Here is a 15,150-nt window from a genome sequence, read left to right on the forward strand (position 1 = left end):
AAAAAAAACTAAGAGAGCGAGTAATGGCAGTAATTGCAAATGCAAGTAGAACCGAACGGCATAAACTCTTGTGGACAGAATTTAGCGGCATAGGGATGAATAAAGAAACATGACAAACAAGCAAACAAAGAAATAAATACTGCATGGTCGTTGACGGTGTATGCTACTCCAGCGCTAGTAATTGGTCAGCAATGTAAGCGTGGCTTAAGGGGTAATATATTAGCCTTGGGCTTCTACGAGACAAACAAGAATAAAAGAGCAAAAAGCCATCGCAGTATACCACCTAGAAAATGATTGGCAATTCTACAGTTCAACACAAGTAGAAGAGGGACACATTTTTGCCCAACAATGTATGCCAGGTATCAGTCATCATTGAACACTCGCTTCAAAGAATCTCCAATTGCATCTGATAGTGGTGTTTTTTTTTTGACATTCTCAGAAAAAAAAAAGATTGTGTTTTGTTGACAAAATGTATCACCTGAGCAAAAAACCATCGCAATATACCCTAGAAAATGATTGGCAATTCTACAGTTCAACACAAGTAGAAGAGGACACATTTTTGCCCAACCATGTATGCCAGGTATCAATCATCATTGAACACTCGCTTCAAAGAATCTCCAATTGCATCTGATAGTGGTGTTTTTTTTGACATTCTCAGAAAAAAAAGATTGTGTTTTGTTGACAAAATGTATCACCTGTGAGGGGATTGGGATCGTGAAAAACAAAATAAGAACCGTTCAGAATTGGACCAAATGCCCCTTCCAAAACAAAAGGCCCTAAACTTCATGGCACTGCCCCAGAATATCCATGACCTCTCTCCATTTGACCTTCGGCAGCCTGCAACTGAGAATGTGATGATTGTAGGTATAAGCATTAACAAATGCAGGCATGCTGAATCTTTGTGTGTGTGTGAGAGTGAGAGAGAGAGAGATGCAGACATGCTGGAAACATGCAAATATAAAACATACCAAGCATTAGGCAGCACGTCACTTTGGGTAGAGAATGTCATAATGGCCAGGCCGGTATAGCAGGGTCACAAAAGGAGTCACTGGATGACCCGTGTTGGCTTCACTACTCTGGGCAGCGCCTTCATGAGGTGAATTGGAACCAGGAACAAAATCATGATGGTTTATGCTCAGAGTGCCCGAGTCACACGAGCTCCTATCAAGGTACATCACACGTATTGGTACCCCTAATGCATCAGATAGGGCAGTGATGTGCACATGGTCGCTTTCCTCTCCCATTGGCTCCACTGAAGCCTTGCAGAACTGCAACTCACACAACAGAGTGAGCCATATTAGTACACCATGAAGGAAGAAATTTTACTTGCTCAATTTTAGCTATCAGTGGACATGGTTTTCTATCAAATGTCTTCCAGCATAGCAAGTAGAGAAAAGATACTAATTGGTTGTAAGCTAGAGACCAAATTGAGTGTAAGATGCCCCTGCCAAGCACTACTTCAAGACATTGAATTTGGTGGATTCAAGTCTAAATACCATCTGAATGACTGCATAATTTCTATGTCTAGACAACAAACCCTTCCCCACCTTAAAACTTCTCATTTTGCAATGTCCATCAGGTTGAGGGCCAAAAGGCAGGCCCGTCGGTGATAACTCTTTGATTTCTCCACTTCCATGACACAACATAGGATCAAGGCAAGATTTGTTTATTCACGACCATATGCCTGAACATGAGGGGAAATAACTGAGACCAGATAACTGCTGTTCCAAGTGAACAACTGTTAAGGTAATAAATCTGGGTTCTGTCATCCTGGGAGGGGACCGATCAACCTCAAGAATATCTGGCATACTAGCATTGAGAATCAACCCATGCACACTTTGATTGCCCCCCAAAGAATGTTCAAATGATGCATTTTCCCTAAGAAGCAATGAGACTGCCATGTACCCGTTCGAAATTAAGTAGCCTCCTCCCATGGCGAGGTCTCCTAACTTTATGATTATATGCAAGTATGGATTCAAATAACTTGCCATGAACTTTCAGGTTATCTTTAGTCAAAGACAATAATCACCAACAAGAAAATATACTTTAGCAAAGATAAGATTAATGGATGGACAGCCTAAAACTAGACTGGGAATCCTGACGAACCTGATCGACAGTTGAATTTGTTAAGCCTGCAATGAATGGTTCAAAAAACTCGGCTCGTTTGCGTATCTCACCAGAAGTGACGAATCTGAAGAACATTACAACTGACCAGCAATTTAAGTTAGAAGACAAAAGCAATGGTGGCATAAGAAGAGCAATTTAATGATGCGAATGATGTTTCCCACCATAATCCGAAATCGTCTGATCACGGCTCCTTTGCAAGAGCTCTTCATGGCTGAAAATAAAAATAAGCACATATTTCTCTGGATAAGCAAAGCATTTGCTGGAATTATAGCAGGGAATGAGTTTTGCATCCACACAATAACTCCCCCCCCCCCCAACCTTTCTTAAGTTTAAGATATGATCAGAACTCTTGATATATTAACAAAAGGTACAACAAACAAATGAGGATAATCAGTGAAGGCCATCTACCTTATTGAAGTTTGATTTCCTTGCACAACACTTTCCAGCTGCTCAATGAATACCTGACTCACACGTGGAACGATCAGTTATAAAGAAATACATACATCCATGCAGATGTACGCACACACACATGGAGTGGGGAAGAGCAGTGTTCAAAAAATCAAGACAGAATTTACAAGTTCTTACGTTCATGTGAGATTCTTAAAAAAAAAAAAAAGCAGATGGTTAAGTTGGTTGCAAGGAACCAAGAAAACATTTGGTAATTCCAAAAGAAATGAACTATCTAGAAGAAGTTTTAGCACCAGAGCAACTTGGAACAGTGTGACTTCCTGATGACAGAGGTGCATGGATCATTTTAATTCTCAATCTTGTTCGTTTCGATACACGCTCAAAAGAGATTCAGTAATTTATAGTTAAATTATCTAATAAGGACAATTGACTTATAACAAATTTTGCATGCATTTCCATTTTAACTAGAAAATATATTCTCTGAGATTACCAATGCCGCTCGATTAGCCCACAAAAATGGAGCTCACTTGTAAATCTTGGAGATATTAAGAAACTTAATCTTGAAGATGCTAAAACTGGTGCAAATTAGTTAGTGTTTTTGGGGGCTCCCATCTATCGTTTGTTCACAATTGCAAGCACCAAGTGTTATAATCTTAAAGCTGACTAACCACAATGGATGATAATGAGATAATAAATTGAGTAAAAAATAAGTGATATATGCTAAATAAGCATTATAAACATAGGAACTATAATGTTGTTCAATTGTTTTCTTCATGTTTTTAAATTATAGAATGAAGGAAACTACTTAGGCATTAAGATCACTATAATGATTTGATAAACATGGGGCATTATCTTCAGTCTGAGAGTTAATTATCTTTGTATGCTCAATCCCTTTCAAGTACCATTTATTGATATTCCATGTCACTTTACTAAATCTTGGCAAATATTTGGTGGTGAAGATGAATGGCTGGACTAGACAATAAGTATCCCTTTTTCTATAGTAATAGATTAGTGGGAACTGTTCAGAGCACCAATCTAAATAAAGAAGGGGGGGGGTGCTGTCTATAGATCGATCCTTTTATCAACCTTGAAAGTGATGCCTCCCTCTTCATTTTTTCCTTCTTAGCTTTTCTATTCTTTTGTTGTCTATCAATGCTGGTGATGAATTTTGAGAATATACTGAGAAAATTATACAATAAACATGGTATGAAGAACACAATTTTTGAAGAGATATCATGCTTACTACAATTTAAAGTCAGAAATACCCTAACCTAATGTTCTACAAATATTTAAGGATGATGATATGTTTGGATATCTCTTTGGAAACAAATAAAACGGTTATGTGGAACACCTATAAATCCTGCAAGCGATTAAAGTTGCCTCAAAGACTTGTCTCATGGATGGAACCATTGATTACTACAAAAGAGTAGATACTGAAAATAATTAGAGATCTCATGGAAACCATCCAAGAAACAAGGATCAAAGAGTGGATTCTGCTGGGCTCAAAAGAAAGAGGGGTTCCACAAAATAGACCAAAAATATCAGGCATCAGATCTTGTCACAGCAAGGGAGACCTACAATTGGTGGATCTTATGCAAGTAAACAGAGGCTACTAAATCACCAATCATGTTTGAGGAGTCCAAGAAGGAATTATAAAAGGAATAAATGAGGTGGCCGATGCCTTAATTAGGCCTCCAAACTCATAAGAGGAAAAGAGAAAACTCAGCTAGATGCCGGTTACTCCAACTAGCGGTGTATATAAGCTGAGCTCAGGCCAGCTCAAGCCAGCTTGAACATCAATGTGGTGGCTGGCTTGAGCTTCACCAAGCTTGCCAGGAGCTGGCTTGGTTGAGCTCAATCTGGGATCATTTGCACTCAAGCTGGCTCGATTAGGCTTGAATGAAGTTGAAAACAAGATGAGAGAAGGAAGCTAAGAAAAGGGTCTAGGACAAGCTAGTGTAGCAATGAAATCAGGAAGCATGTTTTTTCCTTATTATATTCATATTACATAATATATATTATGTAATATACTTATAAAGTTATATATAGTTGTACATTGTTATCAAGCTTAATTGAGCTAAATATAAGCGAGGCAGAGCTTGTTCTCAGATTATCTATATTTCAAGCTCAGGATCTTAGCTTAAGGTAGGCTTATTTGCTAGTCAAGTGTGCCCAATGGAGCTAATTTTGAGCTGACAACGAGCTACTCAGAAAGAACTCACTTGTTTGACAGCCCCAACACCAAGGATTTTTTCTCCAATCAATTAGGTGCAATAAGGGGCTTGTTATCAGACATAATTCTTTCTATATTTTCTGACAGACTTGAGTCACATTAGAATTTCCACTTAATTAGGTTAGGGCATGTTTGATGTCGCTTAAAAAAGTCCTTTTCATGAGTCCTAAATTTTAAACAAATAAAAAATAAAGGAAAAATACTTTCTAAAAGAAAAAGTATTTGGTAATATCACGAAGAAGTGAAACGGTGCCCTTTGGGAGAAGCTAGAAAAACTAGCTTCTGGCTTCTGCTTTTGTGATCTTGCTCCTTATCTTTTGAGTATGGTAAGCTTTTCCATAAAAAGTAATCCTAAAATATATGATTACCAAACAACACATACATAAACAACACTTTTTTATAAATAAAAAGTGATTTTTGACAATTACCATAACCATTCAGCCTTTTCCTAACAATTCGGGGTTGGCTGATTTTTGAGAATTGCCATTCGGAAAACAGCAATGCCACGTACTCAGTTAAAACTTCTTGAATAGAAAGAGTGGCGCTTTAAGTTAGCATTTGGATTAACAATGAGTCTTTATTTGAAGACTAGTTCCTTGTCTACTAAATATTTTTGTTGGTGAGTTGCCAGAAGCCAACATTGGATTAACTCCACAGACAAATCAGACTAGAAAAGTTGATGAGATACTGAGTTCCGATAGACATCAATACTGAACCATACCAGACTGTATCTCTTATGGTCTTGACTTCACAGGCCTCCACGGGACCTCCCTCACTACTAAAATGTAGCACTCCTCCACCTCCACTACTAAATAATAGAAGGCTTTGGAAGAAATACGTAGAATTGTTGATGTTGAATTTATTTTGAATTATTAAGCATGACTGGAAATTTGTTATCAAAATTAATCTACTGGGACTCAAAGCTGGAATTGGTAGTTTGATGTCAAAGTTAAAAGCTGGGGCAATTTAAAAAATAATTGCATTGTTTTCCTCTGGCGATTTAATTTAAGATCCTTTGTCAAAACAAGTATATGGTATATGTCATTTATCAAAACCCATTAATTCCTTTTTAAAGATAGTAATAGTAAAAAAAGGAGTGATTTTGTGCTATCAGACATTTAAGTTCATATTTGCAAAGAAGACAGGCAGAAAAGAGACATGGAGAAAGTGCTTGCCCCTTGTTTCCATGGTCTTTAATTCCATTCCTTGCCTTTGATATTTACGAGTGTGACAATTTATTAATATTATCAATGCACTACCTGTAAAATCAAGAAACTTTCCTTGCGACGAACTCTGGAAACAAGAATCTCAAAACACTTAATAGGAGAAATGTGACTAGATGATTTAAAGTAGATGGATGCTCCTCGCGGCCTACATTGACAACCGGCCAAGTAATAAATGTATAGGATGATCCTATAATGATATTTCACCTGCTTGGATAGACTACTCATAAATGCAATGTGCTCCTACAACCACGTCAATATCTATTATTGAAAGAGCCTCACACATGTAAAAAGTGAATTCATGGAGCCAACCACAGAAATTTGTTTATTAGATGATATTAAATGTGTAAGAAAAATATTGCATAGAAATGGCTAGAACGGTAGTCTATACAGTTGATTGACTATTACCATGTAAAATTAACATGCATGGACACTTTTTTGATGATCAACTAAAACCTTCGGTTAATGATCAATGAACACCTGTTAATTGGACAAGTCAGCTCAGTATTGATAAGGATGAGTTAGGTTTGCATGAGTCATGCAAAATAAGCTACAGGCCTATTGAATATGGTCAGGTCCTAGGAGTTGACTTGTGAAAAAGTATGATTCAAGTAGTCATGTCCTGGTGTGGGTCAGGTGCAGATCAGCTTACAAACTTTACTAATTTTAATTGACTCAGCCTGAACCTGATTTAGCCCAACACATTTCCACTCCTTGAAGTTAATCATCTAGGCCGAGAACTCCATTCCATTCCTTGCATTAATCATCTAGGCCACATTTGGTTAAAGAATAAGAAAAATTGGAGAAGTTATACCTACTAGAATAGTTACACCACCAATTATTCCTATTTTATTTTGTTGCAACATCTGGAATAACTTTTGGCAAAGGGTATCCATAAAGACAAAGGAATCAGGGATAAATAATGCCTTTTTGCCGGGAATAGGTTATGACGCTCTCCCTTGGAATAGTAATGCCTGTCATCAGCAAGTTTGACCGTCATAACTACTCCTTAATTTTGCCTGTTTCTTACAAGCTGTTTGGCAGGATAAGGCTACCCTGGTCCTTATGAATTAAAACAAGAGCAAACAAAGGACATAACAATGGAATAATTCAAGCTAACAAGAAAACTTGTAAAAGAAAGAACAGGGAGGTAGAGATGATAACAAGAAATGGGGTGAATAAGGTAGAAAGAGAACTTATTGTTGTTCTAGGTAGGGTTTCTTGAGGGAAGAAGAAAAAACAGACGTATTTCCAAAATCTTAAATGGTTACGCCATACTTTAGTGTGTTCTCCTACATGACAAATTTCTACTATGTATACACGAGCAATTAAAAAGTTATAATGGTTTGCTTTGATGGTGAGGGGTTTGTTTTAAACAAATGTTTAAGTATAATTACAAAAAATGGGTCATGCAACTGTCCCAAAATCAAAACATGTACAAGTCTAGTTAGGCAACCCAACTTAAGCTTGAATTATATTAAAATCTGCAAGACCTAAATCCAGCCCAAGTTCAATCTAGTCAGGTCAAAAATAGCTACCCTTGCTAGCTGAAAAGGAAGTCATGGAATAATGTGCTTTCAAGTAAGGTTAAAGCTCCCATAACTGATGGTTCAACTCAAAAATAGATAGTTTCTTCCAAATCTGAGCACCCGTGAAAGGACAAATGGTCACTGCTTTTATACTATATCATTGCAAGATAGACCTAAAGATTTCAAAGAGTTGCATATCTTAAATATTACCTAACAAGGGTTGATTTTGAGATGACAAGTTAACTAATGTCTCGTTGTGTCTCTAAGTTCACAATATTCTTTCCTAGGAGGTAAAAAGTACGAAGATAATATAATGCAAAAGTATACTTGTCATACCTAGATCATTGAAGGGGAACTTAGGTATAACTGAACATTAAGCAATGGAGTGTCAAGAAGAATCTTGGTGTGTGTGACAAGTGCATATTAGGATGGTATATACATTTTCATGTACCCCAAAGATTAGCATCACTAGGCTAAATTAGGAATAGGCTTAAGCTCGCCTCCCCAAGTTGGGCCCAGCAGATGGGTCTACAAAAGCTTAAGATCAGCTTGGACCAAAAAAATATATACAAAGGCTAGGGCCATGCCAAGCATGACCTGAAATGGAGGTCTGAGAGAATGGCTTTTGTCACAAGCATCACTATTTGTTGGGAATAGGAGTCACTATTTGCACATAATAGGAATGATGGGGTGCAAGGAAGCAGATCTGGAGGAAGAGAAAGAGGACAAAGTGGGGTTGGACAAGAGAGACCCAAGCACTTCATATGTTAATTAGATGGGATATGCCTGGAGTCTGAATTGGCTATATTCCTAGGTTTTAAGGAGATCTGTAGCAGTACTTTTAATGTACAATTGGAATGTTATGAGGTGGAGAAAACACCACGTATGCACACAAAGAGACCAATTTTTTTCTGACTAATTCCAGAAGCCATTTTTTTAGACGTGACTAAAATTATTCCAGAAAAAAAAATGGAAGGCAACAAAAGAGGAACAAGGACTACCCAAATGATCATATATACACAAAATTAACAAAAACTAAACCTTGTTATAACAGCCAAATGGCTAATATTTGTATAGGATTTGACAGAGAAATATTTGATCGACAGCATCCACAATTTGGTGACACAAAATATATCACTTATTTTGCTCATTTATGATGCACCAGGTCACCTATGTAGTTCTATGCTAGAAGTGCCGAGTACTCACGCAGGTCTTTGGAAGGTTAAATCACCTACCAAAGTGGTAGTCATGGTGACTTTTCCAATGGTTGACTTATAAACCATATGATATCTTTGAGAATAGCAATGGAAACATTATAAACCAATCAAGGAGGAATGCCATATAAAGGCTACCTCCCATGTCAAAGGAAAAACTGTTTGGTTGATTGTGACATTTGCTGGTTTTACAAAGTTCGTTTTTAAGGAAAAAGAGGATATCACTTATTTTCATCCCTGCACCTGCTGTCTTCAGCAAAACACTCATTTGCTATCTAAAACTTCAGATTTCACTGTTGGGTGTGCAATGGGATTCAGACCTTATAAAGGAAAACAATGGTAATACAAAACAACTGCTCACATTGATCTAGAAGACATTAACTTGCCACATCTGGGCCAAAATGAAGTACAGATCAGAGAATAGTACGACCAGTTTCTAACATAGAGAGGCCTTGTATGATGAACATATATTTGTTTTCCAGCTTATGATCTATGGTATATCAGAATTTGAGGAGGATCAACATTACCTTTATCAGATAGTAAAACATTTTTTCAGAATTAAAAACCATAATCAACAAAAACACGAAAGATATCTGGAAAAGAATTAGATGCAAAGAGAAAAATTTGAAAGATGAACTTACTGAAAAGAAGTCCTCAAAGGTAAACTCAACATATCCAAGACCCTGAAGTGTCTTCTTGCATTGTTCAATATTCCCAAGAATACGATCAACCTCAGCTTTGTCTTGCGACTCCAAAATATGCTCCTAATTTCATTATTCACAAATATCTCTTACTGACTTGTAACCAGAGCAACTTTAACAGATAACTGTTGAAACATGCAGAGAACTTTGAATCATATATTATTATATTACCAGGTAGGAGAACATAAAGCTTCGGTAAAAACAGTTTCCATCACCCCTTGTTCGCCTCAATGCACCATACTGTTCACCAAGCAGCTGCATGTTAAATAAAATACTTATAACATAAATAAAATCCAATCCAGAAGATAATGTTTAAATACTATCAAGAAGGATGAGAAATAAAGTAGCAGCACTCATTTGCGTCACTTGCGTGAACCTTGATTTTCTCTTGAAGGATGGGGTTGCCTGACTGAAATTCAGCTGCTAAAGAAGAGAGTGGCTCCTGCATTATCAACACATTGAAAAAAATGGTAATCGTACATGATTTTTGTTATGTAAGAAAAAAAAAATCAATATATACATAGATATAGAAAGTTACATATGATCTGTAAATCAAAGTTATAGTCTCTTTACAGCAAATTCGGCTTTAAACATCAGCAACTGATATGGCCATCAAACATTCTCCATAATGATGTATTAACCATAGAACTTACCTAAGAAAGATGAATAACATCATAAAATCTGCTAATATTTACTGAAGCCTGCACTAGTAATCTGTATTCAAAATTTAGAGTCATACAGCAATTACAACTATAATCAGAAACAAAAAGCTTCATATCATCTAACTAGAGGCAGCTTTATCCGGCCATGAACAGTCATAAAGGAATGTGAGAGGTGATATGGTAGGTGTTATATCGTAAAGGTGTAGAAAGAGGGTACTGTTTTCATTCAGGATATACATGAAAGAAACATAAACTGACAAGTAATTAAATTAGTCATGATGAAACTAGTGCAGTTTTCCTCTTGACCAGCTTGCAGAAAGGGTCATTGGTAAGACTTATCCTGATATGATTGACAACACAACTAGAACTAGTGAAACTACTTGCATGACTAAAAGTGCATTAGTTTATTGGAAAAATCCTAAAAGCAACTTTATGCTATCTGAAAGATTGAATTAAACCTTCAAACGGCCACTTTAAATTGTTTGCACATAAACTACAGCAATAAAAAGGTTATGCCAAGCATGTTTACATGCCACCTGAATCAAAGATTTTAGCAAAGATGAAAAAATTATCCGAGAGTTGACTATAACCTACCAAAATTATATTTTCAAACCCCTACCTACAATATAATGGATATTTTCTAGGAGTTACAATTCATCCTTCTTCCTTAGCATACACTAGCTATCAAAGAATGTCAATCTTAACCAAGAATCAAGAGTGAAAAGTTATTACATAGCAAGGTCAACACAGGATTGTAACACGTAACACACTTGGGTCTGTCTTTGGCCAATTCTGTAACTAAGATTGCCTTTTCTTTCCATTTATTCTTTTCCTATTTATTTTTTTCTGTATTTCCATGTTTCAGTCAGAAAAAGTACAGAATTACAACCCACTTGTTGCAGTTTAGCATCTTTGACCCGTGGAATTCTTTATCTATTGCCTTCTGGTGATGAAAGAAATTATGAAAAATCATGCTACTCATAATAAATATATTAAAAAAATATTTTATAATCTGAGTAATTAGATATTTCAAAAACAAATGCAATGTGATATCAAAGATATAAATAATTGCTAGAGGCAAAAAAAAAACAATCAAATTGAAGATATGTGGCTACCATGAAATCCAATAAATCTTTAAAAAAAATAGTTGCCAATTAGTACTTGATACCCCACCTAGAATCTAGAAGTTTTTATTTGAAAATCCTAGTCAAGGTGAAGTAGTTGCATACAATGGAAGAATCACTCACAATCAGTCAAACAACAAACAATTCGACAAAATGATACAGAAATATGATCAAATGAAAAGAATACAGCACAAATATGAAATTTTATTTAATATGTGAATAAGAATTGTTTTGGACATGCCAAACTATATGAATTTAAGGGCACAGTGTCATTTTCTGGAATAAATGAAACAGCACTGGTTCTGATAACATTGCATGAAATAGAATCTCGAGAAACAAAGAGAATTTAATTCAACAAGTGCAGTGGGAGTACAAAACCTGATAGAATTGATGACCCAAAACTCTTTTGATCTCTCTCAAACCTCTGTGCATGGAATGCCGAAACCGGTCCGGTCCTAGACCGGTACCAGAACCACTAAAAAATCGGTGTTTCCCGATTTTTTAGCCGAACTGGCCGGTACGGGTGCGTACCGGCCGGTTCGGAGCCCGTACCGGCCTCGTACTGGTGCGAACCGGCCGGTTCACACCGGTACGATTTTTTTTTTTTTAAGAACCACAGCGCCTCGCGCTGTGGTTTTTGAAACCACCGCATACCGGCCGGTACGTACCGGACCGGACCGGTACCGTACCGGTCCGGCCGGCCACCGGTACGCCGACCGGTACCGGTACGGCGGACCTTGCCTCTGTGAATCAAAATATCTAGAAGATATATTACATCATGTGATATTATGGGATTCAATAGAAAGAGGTTTGCTATTTCCTAGCTTAATTTCATGATGAGTTAAGAGAGGCTTTAAGGACCAGATTTGAAGCCAATCCATGTGTGCCTGTAACCATAGTCTTTGAAGGTTCATTGATTCATTTAAGAGTGCCATGATTATAGTCTGTACATGCTACTTGGCAAGAAGACGAAGAAGCAGTTGATTTCTCTAGCCCATTTCACAAAAAGGAACACAACTATCTCAGGCTATACTGAAATTGGGATTTATCATCCATAATATCTTTACTGAAAAGTTAAACCTAATGGCAGTTAAGCTACAAAACCTAATTGATGACACAGAAATTTAGAGAAAAAGATTCGAAAGAAGTAAAGAACTAACTGAATCGTAGAAATTAGTGTTCAGACAACTCAATTTTTGTGGGCTGTTACTTCTTTCTTTTCATTTTGACTTCTACAGCCTAAATAGGCAAGAAAAGCAAGCAAAAATCTTGTTCAAGGTCCAGTTGATAGTTGTTATGGGCATATCAAAACTGGGAGTAAATCGTAGAAATTAGTGTTTAGACAACTCAATTTTCGTGGGCTATTACTTCTTTCTTTTCATTTTGACTTCGACGGCCTAAATAGGCAAGAAAAGCAAGCAACAATCTTGTTCAAGGTCCAGTCGATAGTTGTTATGGGCATATCAAAACTGGGAGGAAATCTCAGACACAATGCCATTTTCATGAATGCAATTACATTCCTAAGACGACAACCAAACAGAACAAACACAGCAGAGTTATAGAACAAATTAAGATTCAAGAAACATAGAAAAGAGTAGAAAATTGGATCTTGAAGACTATACTAGAGAGGGTAGGTAACGTTTCCCCCTCTTCCTTCTTTGTTTTTATTTGATTTCTCTACATCATATATCAATGAAAGAAAAATAAGCAATAAGTGCGGCAACCATGTAAGTGTCATTCTCAGAAATGTAAGTAGATTACTAAACAATACAACCATGTTAAGATTAAAGTGCGGCAACACTACAATCCATGTAAATGGTAAAAGACACAGAAAGACCAAAAGTTGCACTTTTCTTGCTGTTCCTCTTATCATTTGACTTTTCTACGCCTGTTTCATGAAAATGCGAACAACAATCTAATTCAAAATCCAGTTATTAACACTTGTACCATAATATTTCAGAAATCCTGGCCATCACATCACGCTGTTGAACATAACCAGATAACTAAGACAAGAATTAAACAAAATTACGACAGTAAAACTAGAGAACCGGATCAAGAAAGTGTTATCTGACTTTTCTACGCCTATTTTAAGGAAAAAGGCAAGCAGCAATCTCCATCAAGATCCACCTGACGACACTTTGGAATACCAAAATTGGGAAAAATCTCAGTTATAGCACCGATCTTGAGATTGGAACTAAATTACTGGGACTGGAATTAGATAGCAATGCCGACCAAGAACACAAAGATTAACGAAAAATATAGGAGAGAACCAGAAAATTGCATCATGGGGGTTGGAAGAGGGAAGAGGTCGCTTGCCTTATCTCCGACGAAGGGCACCTTGGCGGCCTCCTCGGCTCGGATGGCGTAGTGCTGCTGCATGATGTCGTCGTCCCTGAAGCAGGCCCAGTCGAAATCATCCATGGCAGCGACGGAGCCAGGGTTAGGGTTAGGGTTGGAGCAAGAACCGAAGGACTTCCCTACAGCGGGTTCCTTCTCGGAGAGAGGCTTCTCCATCACAACCGCCGCCGCCGCCGCAGCTCCGCCTTCTTCTCCTTCTCCGTCGGCTGCCTTCCGCTTCCTCGCGCTCGTCTCCGCCTCGATCGCCAGCTCGCCCGCACGTCTCGGAGACCAACGAGAAAGGGGAGAAGGGCAAGGTTGGAGGGGAGGAAGGAGAGTGTTTAGCGAGGAAGAGTGGGATTACCGAGGGAAATCAACAAGGGGTCACTACGAAAAGGTGTCAGATCCGAGTTAACGTTACGTGCTTCAAGACCCGTGAAGGCCAATGCCGTACTCTCTGTTCCACCGGACCTGATTTGACTTCCAAATATCAGCTTACACGGACCGTGCTCGACCAGGATTAAAAAATCTAATGCCATATCGGTTCAATTAATAAATATACAACCAAGATGTTGCTTGATTAAATCAATTAATAAATTTAGTGAGGGTATATAATGAATAATTTTTTTAACCTGACAACTAAGATAAAAAGATGAAATATTGCATCCAATATCGAAACAAATAAAACAATAAACGATGCTATTTTTTCTCAATATGCACTTCTGTCCTTCTTGTATTACTAAAAATTTTTACTTTGTGATAATATATCTCCACCAAAACCGCCATTAAATAGTATAATGAATACAACAACCTTTATTTAATTCAAAATACAGTATTTAATTAGTTTGGTATTTAAATTTTATTATTATTATAACTCTTATAATGGTATTATTATTAAATAATTAATAATTATATAAAATAATGGTAGTACTTTTTTGATCATCATTTATTTAAAAAAATATTATCTCTTAAGTTATACAAATTTTAAAAAAATTGATGCAGAAAATTGAACATTGAAAAAAATATAAAAAAAATATGCAAATGAAATAATGATTGTTATTTATATTACAATCGACTATTATTGAACTAAATAATGTGTTGTAAGAAATGTATTTATCAAAAGTTAAAAAAAATAATTTATGAAGAGAGAAGTATGAAAATTTTATAAACTAATTAAGAGCTAAATAAAAAAATGTTTTAATAAAATCGATCAACTTCGCCAGAGGTAGGAGGTTTTGATGAATCATTGGAGTCCTTTCATCTAGCAGCCCCTCCTATAACTTTATGTCTTTTTTTTTATAAAAACACTATTTTTACATCGCAGTATGTGATATTATAAGTAAAAGAAAAATCTATTTTTAGGATGGATCCAATTCTGGATGACTAATTAATTTGTCAGGAATGAGTAATTCAAAATTCGTTCCTATCAATGTACCCAATTTGATAATATAAAAATATATAACAAATAATTTTGTTTTGGTCCATTTGGATAGGTGCTTAACTGCTTATTAATATCCACTTTCTTATAAAATAGAACATTCAAAATCAATAATAAAAATGATAAATAATACATGCAATTAGAATCCAACGCT

At 36.5% G+C, this 15,150-nt stretch overlaps 1 protein-coding gene across 3 annotated transcripts; it reads right to left on the minus strand.

Annotated features, from left to right (window-relative positions):
* Positions 1 to 384: 384 nt before the first annotated feature.
* On the minus strand, positions 385 to 13,966 carry LOC103724069 (OVARIAN TUMOR DOMAIN-containing deubiquitinating enzyme 1-like). 3 transcript variants are annotated; one of them, XM_008815220.4, is made up of 9 exons: positions 13,538 to 13,966; positions 9,812 to 9,877; positions 9,607 to 9,690; positions 9,376 to 9,498; positions 2,536 to 2,588; positions 2,289 to 2,338; positions 2,107 to 2,207; positions 969 to 1,268; positions 385 to 837 (listed from the first exon to the last, which is right to left on the minus strand). In XM_008815220.4, the coding sequence occupies exons 1-8, from the start codon at positions 13,733 to 13,735 to the stop codon at positions 987 to 989; spliced, it is 957 nt and encodes a 318-aa protein (XP_008813442.1). In that variant the 5' UTR covers positions 13,736 to 13,966; the 3' UTR covers positions 385 to 837; positions 969 to 986. The 3 variants fall into 3 exon arrangements, with proteins under 3 accessions (XP_008813442.1, XP_008813441.1, XP_017702359.1); XM_008815219.4 differs by having other exon boundaries at positions 514 to 843; positions 13,538 to 13,965; XM_017846870.3 differs by having other exon boundaries at positions 514 to 843; positions 9,607 to 9,675; positions 13,538 to 13,955.
* Between the last annotated feature and the right edge of the window lie 1,184 nt (positions 13,967 to 15,150).

Source organism: Phoenix dactylifera, chromosome 9 (genome assembly GCF_009389715.1).
Source record: "Phoenix dactylifera cultivar Barhee BC4 chromosome 9, palm_55x_up_171113_PBpolish2nd_filt_p, whole genome shotgun sequence".
NCBI lineage: Eukaryota > Viridiplantae > Streptophyta > Magnoliopsida > Arecales > Arecaceae > Phoenix > Phoenix dactylifera.